Source organism: Notamacropus eugenii, chromosome 4 (assembly GCF_028372415.1).
Source record: "Notamacropus eugenii isolate mMacEug1 chromosome 4, mMacEug1.pri_v2, whole genome shotgun sequence".
NCBI lineage: Eukaryota > Metazoa > Chordata > Mammalia > Diprotodontia > Macropodidae > Notamacropus > Notamacropus eugenii.
Window position 1 is genome coordinate 107,681,763 of NC_092875.1, and position 17,227 is coordinate 107,698,989.

General features: G+C 37.3%; 1 protein-coding gene across 2 annotated transcripts in view; it reads left to right on the forward strand.

The window, feature by feature from the left end:
• DNAAF11 (dynein axonemal assembly factor 11) overlaps window positions 1–17,227 on the forward strand; it is a 104,006-nt gene that overhangs the window by 27,343 nt on the left and 59,436 nt on the right. For both annotated transcript variants that reach the window (XM_072603043.1, XM_072603041.1), the window contains exons 5-6: window positions 4,865–5,097; window positions 11,997–12,182. In XM_072603043.1, the coding sequence (XP_072459144.1) occupies window positions 4,865–5,097; window positions 11,997–12,182 (419 nt within the window). The remainder of the gene's footprint in view (window positions 1–4,864; window positions 5,098–11,996; window positions 12,183–17,227) is intronic.

The following is a 17,227-nucleotide window of genomic DNA, read 5'->3' on the forward strand; positions in this document are numbered from 1 at the left end:
TCAGTTCATCAGTTCGCTCTTTGGAAGTGGTTAGCATTTTTCATGATGTTTCCTTAGGAATAGCCCTGGAGCATTGTCTTGGTCAGAGAACCTGTGTCATTCACAGTTGACCATACACAGAACATTGCTGTTATTGTGTACAGTGTTCTTTTGGTTCTGCTGTCTTCATTTTGGATCATTTTATGTAAATCTTCCCAGGTTTTTCTGAAACCATCTTGCTCATCATTTCTTATAGCACAGTAGCATTCCATTGCAATCATGTACCACAACTTTTCATCCATTCCCCATTTGATAGATGTCCTCTCAATTTCCAATTCTTTGCCAGCGCAAAAACAGCTGCTATAAATATTTTTGTACATATAGGTTCTCTTGCCTTTTCTTTGATCCCTTTGGGATATAGTCCTAGTAGTGGTATTGCTGGATCAAGGGGTATGTACAGTTTTATAACCCTTTGGGTGTAGTTCCAAATTTTTCTCCATAATGGTTGAACCAGTTCACAGCTCCACCAACAGTGTATTAGTATCTCTGTTTTTCCATATCCCCTCCATCGTTTATAGTTTTCCTTTTCTGCCATGTTAACCAATCTGATAGTTATCTCAGAGTTGTTTTAACGTCCATTTCTGTAATCACTAGCAGTTTAGAATAATTTTTCATGTGACTTTTGATAGCTTTGATTAGAGTGGTTTTCTTGGTGCAACTTTTTTTTTTTTATGAGCCATAAGGTTGATTTTTCATTTAATGTTTTCGGTATAATTGATGTCTTCCCTTTTTTGGCTTCATTTAAAAACTAATTTCCCATGATAGTCTCAGGCTGGAGAACATTCTCAGACCATTAGGGAAATTCTGTTTCCCTGATTTCTCTGGAAATTATCCTTCATTCAGACCACTAACTGTAGCTAGCACAGACTGATTGAGGCTTATATTCCTCCAGAGGATTATCCATCATCAGCGCTCCTTTAAAAGGCAGGGTACCAGTTTTTGCCTGAGAAACTTTGGGGAGAATGAAATATGTAAAAATAAACCTCTGGGTAGGGATCATTTTTACAACCCATATCATATCTTACTGAGACCTAAGAAGTCTGACCTCCTGGTTCTAGCTTTGCTTTAGCCTCTTCTTGCAAAAGACATTTCTATTAAATAGCTTAAGACCTTAAGGGTCCTGTAGTATCTGAACAACATCTTCTAACTGACTCAGGGTTTGCAGCTATTTGTGAATTTAAGAAAATCACAAAATTATAGAATGCCAATGGTGGAAGGAACCTCAAAGACCATCTAGTCTAGCCTCAACCTCTAGGTAGGAGTAACCCTGTTCCTTCCTGATTTTTGGATCAGATTGTTAGGAACTGTTTTCTTACATTGGCCTAAAATCTGTTTCTATTTCTACTCTTTGAGGCTAAGCAGAAAACACTTGAAGAAGCGTTTCTTGAAAATTTCTAGGCTAAACATCCCTTGCTCCTTTAACTGATCCTTAGATGTCATGACTGAGCTTTTCATTACCCTGGTTGCCTTTCTTTGGGCTCTCTCTTATTGAACTTATTGCTGCGCTCCCTAACACATGGCACCCAGAACTGAACACAGTATACCAGATGAGGTCTCAGTTAGAGGACAATGGGACCAAAACTTCCCGTGTTCTGGTACCTATATATTTTTTTTACAGCAACCTCAGGTAACATTTATTTTCTTGGCAGCCTCATGACATCGGTGGCTTATCTTGAATTTGAAATCCACTAGAATTCACAGATCTTTGTTCATACAAACTGTTGTTCCTCTGCTCCCCTGTCTTATACTTATGAAGTTGATTTTTTGAATCCAAGCAAAACTTTACATTGATAAATTTATTACTATTAGGCTGCATATTATTTATTTGGATCATTCTTCTAACCTGACAAGACATTTTTTGGACACAACTCTTTCATCAGACACGTTATCTATCCTTCTTAGTTTTGTGCTGTCTCCATATTTGACAAGTGAGATATCTTTGCCTTTATTCAGATCATCGGAAAAAAAATAAAAGTTAAACAGCACAGGGCCAAGTGAAATTCCCGGGATTATTCCTTGGAGATTTACTTTCAAGTTGACATCAGATCATTATGACTGCATTTTGGATTTGGATCCTTAGCCAGCTGTTAGCATTCCAAATATACTTAACTGAACTAGCAGCTAGGTGATGAGGTGGATTGGACACTGGGTCTGGAATCAGGAAGATTGGAGTTCAAATTTGGCTCCAGATTCTTACTGGCTGTTTGGCCCTGGGAAAATCACTTAACCTTGGTCTGCCTCACTTTCCTTAACATTAAAATGGGAATAATAACAGCACCTACCTCAAAAGGTTGTTGTGAGAATCAAGTGGGGTAATAATTGTAAAGTACTTAGTCCAGTGACTGGCATATAGTAGATGCTATATAAATGCTTAGTCTCTTCCCTCTTCCCTAACACATGTATCATGATCTTTTTCATAAGAATAATGTAAGAAACTTTGGCAAATCAAAAGAGTAATCCATCTAGATTTTTTTTCCCGTTCTTTGGCACTGTCATTACTCATGATGTCTCTGTTCTGCGGGGAAAAAAAATAAAAGTCAGTCCAGTTTAAGTTTATAACTTGAATGCTCATGTCTTTACACAAAATTACAAAATGTAGGTACAGGTACCAAGAAGGGGAACTAGAGCTCCTGATGTAAGGAGGAAAATTTGACTTCATAGATATCAGTGAGACCCAGTGAGATGAGACTCATTCATTCATTAGTTCAACAAGTGGATATTAAACAGCTTAACCATGTGCCAGGCACTGTTTTTAGCAGTGACTGGAATATGGTTTAGGAAGGTTGTCCTTTATTATGGATAGGTAAAGGGGGGTGGAGGTAGCTTTGCATATTAAATTATAATTATGTAAGGAGATTCAGGAGCCAGGTATTGTGAGCATACTGGAGATCATTTGGGTGAAGGAAAGCAGAGACCTAAGTGACACCATTATTGAAGCATATTATGAAAAGTTTGGAACTAGGTGAGGAAAACAGTTCACAAACTTAGCTCTGAGGCATGTTGTTACCATGATGGGCAACTCCACTTATTTTTTGAAGTCCCCCCATGTTTTTTGGCAAAAGCAAAGTAGCTAATCATTTCTTGGCTTTCCTTACTGATAATGTCATCTCTCCAAAGCCAGGAGAAACCAATAAGGGAAAATTGTATTCTAGATTTCATTTTCATTCATGGGGAAGAGCTAATTATCGTGATGGAATCATTTTGTATAATGGCACCTCTCACCTCTGACTTAGAGTCTCCTCATTGCACTTTCTGCCTGAAATCTCTTCTCTCCAAACAAGTGCTGAAGAAATAGTCCCCAACCAGTTTTTGATCATGGTGGCTTCCCTTTACTTCTGGAATCAAATATGATACATTAACTCCCACCTTCCTTTTCCTGCCTTATGAATTAGTGTCCTTTACACGCTCTTTATTCTAGCCAAACTGACCTTCTGGCTGTTCCTCACACATTGCATTCCTTCTCTTGTCTCAAAGCCTTAGCATTGGCTGTTCTCCCCCCAGTACCCCAAGGCCTGGAATTAGAGTGCCATTTCCTTAGGACAGGGACTGTCTTTTGCCCGTTTTTGTACTTAGCACAGTGCCTGGCACATAGTAGAAACTTAATAAAAGTTTATCGGTTGTTTGATTGATTGGAATGCACTTTTGCCTCTTTGAATTGCTTCTTTTCTCTCAGCTCAGTTCATACCCCTTTCTACATGAAGTCTTTCCCTGATTCCCTCTAGCTGCCAGTGCTTCCTCCCTAAGGTTCCCTTGCATTCCCTTGTTTCTCCTATAGGATTTTAAGTTCATTGAAGACAGGAATTATTTCATATTTTTCCTTATATCCCTAGTGCTTGAGTATACTTCCTGGTGTGTACAAACACCTTAATAACTCCTTGTTAATTGACTTCTGGATTCCAATTTGAAAGCAGAAATATGACCAGGAGAGATGGCAAGCTCTCAAAAGTGACATTCTGAAAACCATCTTCAGAACAAATTTCCAAAGAGTAGGAAAAGAGTACTTTAAATATATCAATATGTATTCATGTATCAATATGCATTTATATTTTAAAACCCAGATTTTATAAAGATGTGAAGAAAATGAAACAGAGCTAATCATTGACAGAAGTGTTAATTTAGCATTATTATTACTGATAAAGATAATTAGCAAGCTACATTGTTTTAATAAAATATAATGAGCATTAAATAATTTCTCTTAGCTGGTGTATCTGATATGTATCAAATATTCATCAGAACATTAAATATTTTGTCAGTTAGTGAGCATTTATTAAGCACCTACAACATGCCAAGCCCTGTGTGTGCTGAATTTGGGCAATACAAAAAAATTCAAAAAACAGTCTCTTCTGTCAAGAAGTTTATAGTCTAATGAAAGAGACAATATTCATGCATCTATGTATAAACAAGATATATAAATTGGGGACAGTCACAGAAGGAAGGCAGTAATATTAAGGAGGCCTGGGAAAGGCGACTCGAAAGAAGCCAGGGAAGTTGGAGGCAGAGATGAGGAGGGAGAATGTTCCAAGCCTAAGGAGGCCAATGTCATTGGCTTGCAGAGTACAAGGAAGGGATTAAGGTGTAAGAATATGGAGAGATAGAAAGGGGGTAAATTTTTAAAGGGCTTTGAACACCAAACAGATTTTGTATTGGATTCCGGAGATAAATGAGCTATGAGAGTTATTTTTCATGCATTACTTAAATTATGTCACTGTTATGACACACTGTACATTCATGTAGTTAAAATATTTTAACCATGTTCAACATAAAGTCCATTTGAATCACTACTTTTGAATAATCATTTTGTTATCATGACTGATTTTATTATAAGCGTTTGGATGGCAAGGAAATAGAGCGATCAGAGAGGCTTAAGGCATTGCAGAACTACCCAGTAATTGAACAGAAAATCAGAGAGCAGGAAAAGGCTTATTGCCTGAAAAGATCCAGAGAGAAAGAAGAGGCTGAGAGAAAACTTCAGGAAGAAGAAGAGAAGGAAAAACAGAAGGAAAACAGAAATAATCCAGTCTTTGATGGATGTTCGTACACAGACATCGACAACTCTATGTATGTAAACTAACATTCGTGTTTATTGCTTATTGGTGACTCAAAAGTCAATAGAAATTGTAAAACTTCTTTTTCTTATCAAGGTTTTTACAAATTCATTTTACATTCAAAGAGCTTACTTCCAAGGCCATAAGCTTCCAGTTACTTGATTACAGATGATAACTCTATAGATTCTGGCCATCAAATGGTCTGTATGGATCAGGGGTTTTTAATTTGGATTTTGTGAAATTTAAAATAAAATTATATTTTGATAATTGTACTTCAATATATTGGTTTCTTTTGTAAGTCTAAGTATTTTATTTTATTCATTTAAAAATCTCATTCCAAGAAGAGGTCCACAGGCTTCATCAGACTGCTATGGGGTCCATGTTGTAAAAAAAGGCTCAGAACCCCTGTTTTCCATCAATGTATGTGTAAAACTTCCTACTAAAGCCCAGTATTTTCAACTTATCATTTAAATTATTGTATCTTAAAATGTACTCAGCAAAAGCAGTGGAAGATATATGATCTGACTTGTTTATAAATCTATAGGTCTGCCTTTATGAATTATATGTTTTTGAAATGTATGTAAATCACATTTTTAGAAATTAAATCATACTGTCATTATAACAAAGAGGAAGGTATTACATGGGGACTTCTGTGGCATGTTGTTTTGTATGTCCCTGATTTCTAGCATCACATAACATGCCCCTGGTTATCTTTTGTATTTTGCAAGTTTTATTATATTTATTTTTAGACATTCATTCTGTATAAGGAAAAGGCTCAAATATTTCTTCATGCTCTACTAAACAGTCTAATATTTACTGATCTTTTTGATTTCACTCATTTTCCTCCAGTCACACTGTTCACACACAGTAAGTGTGAATATCATATTATTTATTGACATTACTCCTGAAATATTGGTTAATTCTGAACTAATCTATTAACAGTTTTTCCTTGTGAAATCATTTGAGAGAGAGATGGGCTTGCATTGCAATGGTTTTCCAATAAAAATATATGTGCATTTTGCATTTCTGCACATATTTGCTGATAAATAATTTTCTTTCATGGATTTTCTAAAACTTTAATTGTTTAGATTGCAGAAGTAAAAGTGGCACCCGGTGAATTTTTTTTTCCCCCAGGAAGAAAGAAAAAAAAAAGAGCCAGTTGTTTCAGCCACAATTATTACTATGGTTTTCTAATGTGGTAAATTTACCTTGGAAGCCTGAGTCTAAGCCTGCATCAGAAATTTTTTTTAGTGATCAAAATCATTGTGCATATCATAGTGTGCTTCTGTATTTAGCTGGAAGTAATTGGCTTAGATAGACCTTTCTTCCCTATCTTATTTTTTTTTTTCTCATACAGGCTTTTCCAAAAGTGTTAGTGTACTTTTGAAGCTTCAGTAGCTAACCTTTAAGGAAATTCTTTTAAGTTTTAGTAGCTTACATTTACACCCAGTCTTTTTGAATGCACTATATTTACCATTATAGTAAGTCATTGCTCACAAGATAGAAGATTAAATTATTTTGCATGGAAGAAACAGCTGCATATACGCTTTATATTTCCCACGTTCTCCATGAAGTTTAACTACCCATTTGCTAATGATCCTTCCTGCCTCTAATTTCACATATGTTTTTGATTACTCCTCTGTATCATTGTATATTACAGTCATTTGTGAAATTTAAAATATTGTTCATCGTATGCAGAGTAAGCTCATTGTGCAGAAGGATCACCTACCTCTCCTATAAACTTTTGTAGCAGCAAGCACCCCAGCATACACAGGAGAGGCCTGCTGCACAGGTTCTTAGATCTGCTTTACTAAAAGGAAAGCAACTTTTGAGAGGTCAGCAATCTTCTTTAATCAGATATATGTGTTTGTCCTTCGTTGACGAAGAAGACCATGTCATCAGAGAAATAATGACATGATTTGCACTTGACTTTGTTTTGAGTGAGGGAGGGCTGTGCAGGTCACCAGCCTCACTTCCCCTCCAGAGCCATCTGAATCCAGTGACCAGATATTCATCAGGATGACTGGAGATGACCCAGGATGAGGCAATTGGGGTTAAGTGACTTGTCCAAGGTCATATAGCTAGTGAGTGTCAAGTGTCTGAGGTGAGATTTGAACTCAGGTCCTCCTGACTCCTGCACTGGTACTCTATCCACTGCACCACCTAGCTGCCCACTAATCACATATACAAGCAGAGAAATAAAGACCAACAGACAGGGCTTCTAACTGACTGTAAGCAATACATACATCACAGATCAACAGACAGATCCAACTGCCTGATCATTACATACACACATAGTTACTTACTAGAGAGAGAACCACCAACATCTCAGTTTTCAAAGGGAGAGGGATGCTCCTAAATGGCTACCCAGAGTCTCATCTGACACATGAACCTTCCTCCAAGCTTCCAAAACAAAACCTCATCTCAAAGTATATATGCACTTTCAGAGCTGGAGGGCAGGGCCCTCTGGACCCAGTGTGTCATTAGCAATTAACTAAAGGTTTGCCTTCCTGCAGAACAAGCCTCCCCTAATGTGAGGCCCATGAATGATCAGGGAAGATCTTTCATTAACATAAATCTCATTAACATTGCAACTTTGTATCTTCCCCAGGACCTAGCAGAGAAGTTTGCATGTAATTAATGCTTAATAAATGATTGTTGAGTTGAAGAGAAATATTTCATCCTTTATAAAACAACTGGTTTATTCAATCAGACAATAGATGTTTGTCTATTAGGCACTTGTGATGTTCCAGGAACTGTTAAAGGCCAGGGAATCAAGAAAAAGTAAAAAATGGTCCCTACCCTGCAAGGAATTGACATTCCAATAGAGGAGACAAAGTGCAGATAAAGAAGTCTATACAAGAAACGTGCTATAGCAGTTGAAGGTATTAGCAGCTGCCAAGATCAGGAAAGGCCTCCTGCAGGTGATATTTGAAATAATGCTTGAAGGAGGTGAAGGATTCTAAGAATCACATATAACGAAAAAGAACGTTCCACAAACATTCCATGCACGTTGGCGCAGAGATGGGAGATGGAGTTCAAGCAAAGTCAGTATTACTGGACTATAGAATAAATTAAAAGAATAATGTGTAAGAGGACTAGGTAGATACGAAGGTACCATGTTGTGAATAGCTTTACTTACCAAACAGGGTTTATAGTTTATCTTAAAGTTAATAGAGAACCACTGAAGTTTATTGAGTGTCAGGAGAAGGTGATATGGTCAGATCCATACTTAGGAAAATCACTTTTGTCAGCTTGATTGATTATCAGAATTGATTGAAATGGGGAATGACCTGAAGCAGGGAAACAGTAATTCAGATGAGAGATAAAAAGGGCCTGAATTAGGGTGGTGGCTATGTGAGTAGAGACAAGGAGATATATCTAAGAAATGCTGAGAAAAAAACTAACAAGGTTTGGCAGCTGGATATGTGAAGTAAGTGAGAAATGAGGTATCAAGGGTGATATCAAGGTTGCAGCCTTGAGTGATTGGAAAGATGGTGATATTCTCAATAATAATAGGGAAGTTTGGAAGAAGGGTGAGTTTTAGGGGAAAGTGCATTTTATTTTAGACACATTGAGTTTGAGAGTTGTAAATGTCCAGTGTAGGACTGGAAATGTCATGTAGGACTGGAGGTCAGGAGAGAGACTAATGATGGATCAATAGATTGAGGAATAATCTTCATAGTATTAACGTGACATGATAGCTGAAGAGATCACCATTTAAGAGAGTATAGAGAGAAAAGAGAAGAGGTTCCAGAATAGAGCTTTGGAGGTCACCCATGACATGGATGATCTAGCAAAAGGGGCTTAGAGAGAAGAGTCAGGCAGGTAGGAGAACCAGGAGAACTATCACAAAAATCCAGAGAGGAGAGGATCCAGAAGAGGTTGGTCAATAATGTCAGATGCTACAGAGAAGGATGCATGTTAAGAAAGGGAATTAGATTTGGCAAGTAAAAGATCATTGATAACTTTGGAGAGAACAGTTTTAGTTGAATGTTGAGTTTGGAAGCCAGATTGCAGAGAGAGCAAAGGAAGGAAATAAACATTTATCAAGTGTGTACTATGTACGTGCATTGTGCTAAGTGCTTTCCAAATATCATCTCATTTAAGCCTCACAACAACCCTAGAAAGTCAGTGCTTTTATTATCCCTATTTTGTAGTTGAAGGAACTGAGGCAGACATGTTAAATGATTTGACTAGGACCATACAGTAGTAAGTGTCTGAGGCAGGATTTGAGCTTAGATTTTTCTGACCCAGCATTATTAGTAACAAAGCCAGGATCCAAATTGTTATTGGCAGTTAAAATTTATATACAAACCAGTCACTGAAGCTGCAGATAAGGATGTAGTGGAATTATGTTAAGAAAGTGATTAAAATGTCTATACCCTCATGATACCTTTGGGAAAAAGGAGAGGGATGGGCAATATGCAATGAGAGGCCATCTTCTGGCATCCTGAATGGTGGTATAGATTTAGAGCCAGAAATGAAACATCATGGCCTTTGGGAAAAATCAGTCAATTGACAAACATTTATTAAGTGGTGACACTATGGTAGGTACTAAGGAAACAGATATAATAAATGAAACAATCCCTACTCACAATGAGCCTACATTCTGATGGAGTAAACAAGGGCATATTAAAAAATGGTTTAGAATTAATATAAAGAGAATAAAGGCCAAGTAGCGCAGTGAAATTTAAAGTAACGTAAAAGAGGTTTGATGCCTGCCCAGACTATGTGAAACACTGTCAAACATGTGGAAGACTCTTGGGAGCAGCTCATGGCAGACAGGAGAGCTGGTGCATACATGTCTGTTTTTGCATCAGCCCCAATGTGGTTGGAACCTTTTCCTGTTAGAAATCTGGACAGAACTGACTGGGTCTTTTATCTGTCTATCTGTCTAAGGCAAAGGACTCTTTCACACAAATGACACAGTGATGTAAAAGGGGAGGCCCTGAGGTCTGTCCTTGTCCTACTTAAGCCATACAACCCCAGAAAAAAGTCAGAGTTTGGGCCTTCTTTTGCAATTTTCAGATCCAGGTTTAGGGAATGGAGTCTGGCCTGACAGTATGAGTCATGAGAATCTCAGTATTCTAGCCTCAGTATTGCAGCCAACCGAGCGGGGAATCCTTGAGGAGCTTCAGTCTAGCATGTTAGTCTAGTGGGGTTTTGGACTTGACCGTGGAGAAATAATGTGAAGTAGGAAATGAGCCATATCACTCTCCACTCTCCAGAGACCACTTGCAAGTATTGGTTGTAGACAGTTTTTTCGAGAATTTTTACTGAGAAGCAAAGAAGATACGTAAGACAACGACTACTGGGAATGGTAGGCTCTAATGAGGGTTTTCATAGATATTCTAACTTGTTCTAAGGTCAACTGAAATAAAATCAAGATCTGTTGGTAAGGCAGAATTGCTTCTCCATTGAGGGAAAAGTAGGGTTGATGGAGGTTTGGCGCTTTATTGTTGTTTTTCATATTGGATACTTGAGTATATTTGTGGGAGGAGGAGAAGTAAGCAATAGAGAGGGAAAGATTGAAGATGCACAAGAGAGATGACGTGTTGGATGCAGTGAAGGTTTGGAGGAGCCTGGGATGAAGGAAATGATAGATATATAACTTAGGTTAACCTAGGTGAGAAGAAACATTTCTTTCTCAGAGACAGGAAAGATAAAAGACCTTAGAGATCTTGAGAGGAGAATGAGGAGGTTTGTAGCAGTTATTATGAGGAACAGAAACAGGAAATCCTAGAGGTGGAAGGGACCTCAGAGGATATCTAGTCCAGTTCATCCCCAAGCTGTCATCCACTTTATAGCACAGCTAATAAATGGCCATCCAGGCTGTGGCCTAACGTCAAACCCATCAATTACCTCCTTAGGCATCCTATTACATTTTTAGATAACTTTTAACTTTTAGTCAGATTTCTCTTACATTGAGACAAAATCCCTGCAACCTTCTTACTGCCTTCTGGGACCAAAAAGAACAAGTCTAGTCCTCCTTCAAAGAGACAGTCGTTGTCCGTTAGAATCAGAGAATTCCTGTCTGATCCTTTAATTTTTTCAAGGAGGAAACGTAAGTCCCCAAAGTGAGGTGATTTGCCAAAGTCTCACAACTAGTTAGGAGCAGATAAATGAATGACAGGATAGGAACTGACTGGTGATTTTGATAATATAAGGAACTCCCAGGTGACTCCCATATCAATGTATGTCATTGTGTTTCAGTTGTGTCTGATTTGTAATCCCATTTGGGATTTTCTTGCCAAAAATCCTGGAGTAGTTTACCGTTTCTATCTCTGGCTAGTTTTTACAAATCAGAAAACTGAGGCAAACAGGGTTAAATGGCATACAGTATGTGTCTGAGGCTGAATTTGAACTCAGGTGCTCTCTGCACTGTTACCTAGATGTCCTGGTAGGTCATTACTTTCTCGGGAGCTTAATAGTCACAGAAATCTGCTTAGAGCACTGAGAGGCCAATTCAATTGCTTTAGTTCATAAAGCCAGTATACATTAGAGCTAGCATCTGAATGCAGGTCTTCTCAGTTTTGAAGATGGCTGTCTCTCTTGCAAGTCATTGAGAGACTTATGAAAGAATTGCCCAGTAGCAACCATTCACCAAATCTGAAAAAATCAGAACAGGGCAATCTTTTATCATATAGATGAGGAAAAATAGTGGTGGCTGGCACTTCTATAGCATTTGAGAGTACCCAGAATCCTCTACTACCTTCTTTATTTTGACCCATATAGCAGCCTCACTGTGAGGTATGAGATAGCTCTATACAAAAATCTTTCTTCTGTGTAATACTCTATCTCAATTTTGATAGTAATCTTGTAGGTAATAGTTACATTGTTGTACCAGAATGTGAAAATAAAAGATTTGATTTGACTATTTTCATTTACCTTGCATTTGTTCTTTTGTAGTCCACATTCTCTGCTGCAGAAGAAAGAAAACCAACAACCAGCAATAGAAGAGAAGAAAGTTAGTGAAAAGACACCAGATGAATTGGACAAGGAATTCTGGGAGAAGCCTACTCTATTTACCCCTGAGTCTAGACTAGAAACTCATAGATACTTGGAAAAACAAAGGAAAGATAAAGAAAAATTAAGGTACTGTTGCTAATTCATGTCTTGGTAACTGATTAAATTCTTATGGATTTCTCAGAAATCACATTTCTTTGTTCACTGATTATTTTAGACCTTTAGCCTAAAATTCTTGTTAATGTATTTTGGTTTTCCTTGCCAAATGCAATGTTTTGGACCTTTCCTTATTAAATGTTACCAAAAAGTTTGACAGCAATGAACCTAGTTCTTTAGACACCATTGAATATGCCAACCTTAGGTTTTATTGAATAATTAACGAGTGATTTTTAGATAATCAATTAGTACATAGAACAATTTAATATCATTTTAGTTATCACTCTAGTTACCATACAAAGATATGTCTGTCATCTATCCATTATCTGTCTATTTGTTGATTTTAGGTTTGCAAAATATTTTAAAAAATTTTTAAATTAATTTATTTGTTTTCAGTTTTCAAAAACCACTTCCATAAGTTTTAAATTTTTTCCCCTACTTCCCTCCTCCCTCAGCAGGATGGCATGCATTCTTATTTGGGCTCTACACGCATATTCCTATGAAACATGTTTACTTACAAAATATTTACAAGCTTTTTAAAACATCTCACTTAATCTTCACAAACAACCCTCTGAGATAATAGAGGCTATTATAATCTCCATTTTACAGATAGAAAATCTGAAGCTGGCAGAGGTTGAGTGATTTGCTCAGGGTCCCAAACCTGCCTAGTAAGTGTCCAAAGGAAGTTTTATAACTACATATTCAGTGCTCTTTCCACTATACCACTTAGTTGCTTCATGATCCTTTAGAAGAATTTCTGTGTTTTCAAAAATAAGTTGCAAAAATAATAAGCATGATAATAATGTCTTATCTTTTCATTATACTTTATAATTTTCCAAGAACCTTAATGTACATTTTGACTTGGACACTTTTAAAAATATAATTTATTTATTTTCAGTTTTCAACATTCACTTCCACAAGGTTTTGAATTCCAAATTTTCTCCCCATCTCTCCTCTCCTACCAACCCTAGAACAGCATGGACCCCAACCATCCCTTTTCCCATTCTGCCCTCCCTTCTATCACTCCCCCCTTCTCCCATTCCCCTCCCCTCTATTTTCCTGTAGGGCAAGATAGATTTCTATACCCCATTGCCTGTACAACTTATTTCCCAATTGTACGCAAAACAATTTTTAACAATCAGTTTGAAAGCTTAGAGTTCCACATTCTCTCCCTTCTTTCCTCTCTACCCACACTCACTGAGAAAGCAAGCACTTTGATATAGGCTGTACATATGTAGCCATGCAAAATATTTCCATAGCAGTCATGTTTCAGAAGACTAACCACATTTCCCTCTATCCTGTCCTGCCCTCCATTTATTCCATTCTCTCTCTTGACCTGTCCCCCCACCACAGTGTTTGCTTCTGATTACCTCTTCCCTCAATGTTCCCCCTTCTATTATCCTCCCTTTCCTATCCCCTTCTCCCCCTACCTTCCTGCAGGGTAAGATAGATTTTCATACCCAATTGAATTTGTGTTATTCCCTCCTTAAGCCAAATCTGATGATAGTAGACTTGCTTATTCCCTCTCACCTCCCCCCCATCTTCCCCTCAATTGTAAAAGCTCTTTCTTGCCTCTTTTATGTGAGATGATATAGATACACACACATATATATCATGTAACATGTATAATACATATGTATGTTTGTATATATAGTATATAAATACATGCATATACCATATATGTATAATACATATGTATGTTTATGTATATATAAATATACACATATACATTCACACAAGTATATACATACACACACACGCACACACACATATTCCCTGTAACTACACTAATACTGAGAAAGGTCTCATGAGTTACAAATATCATCTTTTCATGTAGGAATGTAAGCAGTTCAACTTTAATGAGTGCCTTATGGTTTCCCTTTCCTGTTTACTTCTTCATGTTTCTCTTGATTCTTGTATTTGAAAGTCAGATTTTCTATTTAGCTCTGGTCTTTTCAATAAGAATGCTTGGAAGTCCTCTCTTTTATTGAAATTCTATTTTTTCCCTGAAGTATTATACTTGGCTTTTTTGGGTAGGTGATTCTTGGTTTTAATCCTATCTCTTTTGACTTCTGGAATATCATATTCCAAGCCCTTTGATCCCTTAGTAGAGAAGCTACTAAATCCTGTGTTATCCTAATTGTATTTATACAATACTTGAATTGTTTCTTTCTGGCTGCTTTCAGTATTTTCTCCCTGATCTGGGAACTCTGGAATTTGGCTATAATATTCCTAGGAGTTTTCCTTTTGGGATCTCTTTCTGAGGTGATCAGTGGATTCTTTCAGTATCTATTCTACCTTCTGGTTTTAGTTTGTCAGGGCAATTTTTCTTGATAATTTCTTGAGAGATGATGTCTAGGCTCTTTTTTTGATCATAGCTTTCAGGTAGTCCAATAATTTTTAAATTGTCTTTTCTGGATCTATTTTCCAGGTCAGTGAGATATTTCACATTGTCTTCTATTTTTTCATTCTTTTGGTTTTGTTTTATAATTTCTTGGTTTCTCATAAAGTCATTAGTTTCCATTTGCTCCATTTTAATTTTTAAAGAATTATTTTCTTCAGTGAACTTTTGGACCTCTTTTTCCATTTGGCTCAATCTACTTTTTAAGGCATTCTTCTCCTCATTGGCTTTTTAAACTTTTTTTGTGATTTGGGTTAGTCTATTTTTAAAGGTCTTATTATCTTAAGCATTTTTTGGGGGGGTCTCCTTTAGTAAGCTGTTGACTCGTTCTTCATGATTTTTGTCATTTCTCTTCCCAATTTTTCCTATTTTTCTTACTTGATTTTCAGAATCCTTTTTAAACTCTTCCATGTCCTAAGACCAATTCATATTTTTCTTGGAGGCTTTGGATGTAGGAGTCTTGACCTTGCTGTCTTCCTACAGTTGTATTCTTTGATCTTCCTCATTGTAAGAAAATACTCTTTCACTAAGAAAGTAACCTTCTATAGTCTTATTTTCCCCACCTTTTGGTCATTTTTTCCAGCCAATTACTTGACTTTTGAGTTCTTTGTTAAGTGGAGGTGTACTGTACCAAGTTTCAAAGGTTTTATGCAACTGTTTTCAGAGACATCTCTAGGTACCTGTGAATTCTCAGTTCCTCCAAAGTGGTATGAACAAAGGAGAGGTGTTTTCTCCTCTCCTGGCCTGCACTCTGGTCTGTGAGCAACCACAGGCACTCTTTTCTGCCCTGGAACTGCAGGTAGGGTTCCCTCCCCACAGCTGCCACCATGTCTGCCACACCAGTGCTCCTTCTTGCCCCAGGTTTGCCATCCAGGACTACGACCCCAATCAGCCTCTTGATTTCCCCACTGCTGTAGGCTGAGAGATCCAAAAGCAGCTACCCCTTCTGCAGTGGCTGCCACTGCCCTGGGGCTATGGCTAGGTCCGGAGCATGTTCCCACTGACCTTTGAAGCTGTCTTTGATGTTTGTGGGTTGAGAAGTCTGGAAACCACTACAGCTGCCAGTGATTCAGCTCCCTGAGGCCTGCTCTTGTCCACTTTGTGCCAGCTGGCCCACACTGGGCTGCACTCTGAGCTCAGTGCAATAGACCCTTCCTGTACATCTTCTAAATTGTCTTGGGCTAGAAATCTGTTCGACTGTCATTTTGTTGCTTCTGCTGCTCTAGAATTTGTTTAGTGTCATTTTTTACAGGTATTTTGAGGGGCTTGGGGAGAGAGCTCAGGTAGGTCTCTGCTTCTACTCCACCATCTTGATTCTACCCCATGATTTTGACACTTTGAAAGAACATCATTTTTATTAGAATAGATACTTCTGCCACTAATAATCCTTCTGTTCTTGAGTTGTGATGTCCAGCTTCTGGTGAGGGGCCCCTTTGCATTTAGCTACACTAGGCTTTAGATAGCAGATTACAATCTGTCACTGACCTTAAACTAAGAAGCTTTCCAGTTTGATAAGATCTTTCAGTGATTGTGTTTCATTGGTATGGCTTTTGAGAACCCAGTTATCTTTACACTAAAATGATAACAATGGGGATATTTTCATTTCATTGTAATGTCTTATTTGATGAGCAGATTTACTTGTGTTCTTGTCAAGTTCTCTCATTAAGAGCTTGCATTAAGTAACTAACCAGCCGTTTTGATTAAATGGAAAATATATTATTTTTTCACTTTAAAAATAGAACCAGTCTATAAAATGAATGAGTGAAATATTATTTTTCTTTTTTAAGCCAATTGTGAAGCTAAGATATATTCAGCTTGATTGTCCTGTTTATGCTAGACAATTCATGTTACTTATATTTGTAGGTAATAAAAATCACCTCCTCTTTCCTTGAGAATTTTCCTTTTTGCTATAGCTTACTCTTTTTGGAGGGATGAATGAACTTATTTCCCTAAATGCTTGCCATGTATGACTAGCCAGGAAAATGGCTCCCCTATTGTAGTTGGCACATACTTGTATAACTTTGTGAGTGGGCAGAAGGGTACTGGTAGTATTCTCTACAAAGGACAAAACTTTCAGCTCACCTATAAAATTTTTGAGTTGTACATACATCAGGGACTGTGCTCATGAATTATATTTCAGTGCATGACCCTACATTTGCATTACTTGGGGTGGTACTTTCATTTTTACAGGAACCTGTTCTTTGGATGTCTATTGTTATGTTATCTATAAGACCAGTCAATAGAAATGGAATTATTTCTTCCTTACAAAGCTACATTGGTTATTTAATGCCACCCTTCAATCTTTGAAGTGTTTATAAATTGCTTATTTAATAATGTGTTTGAAGTTAACTGATCTATAGTCCCCAAAGTAGTTCTTTTTAAGTTTGTTAAATAAAGATAGATACAATGCCATTCTGTTCATCTAATTGCTTAGCCAGCCCATCTACCGTAACACCTACCACTTAGGGGATTATTTAGAATTTTTGGCCTCTCAGGAAGCAAATTAAAGGATGTGATCAGTGCATTTAATAATAATAGGTAGCGTTTATATATTGCTTTAGTATTTACACATGCTTTGTAGATATTATCCCAATTTTGTCTATATAACATTGGGAGG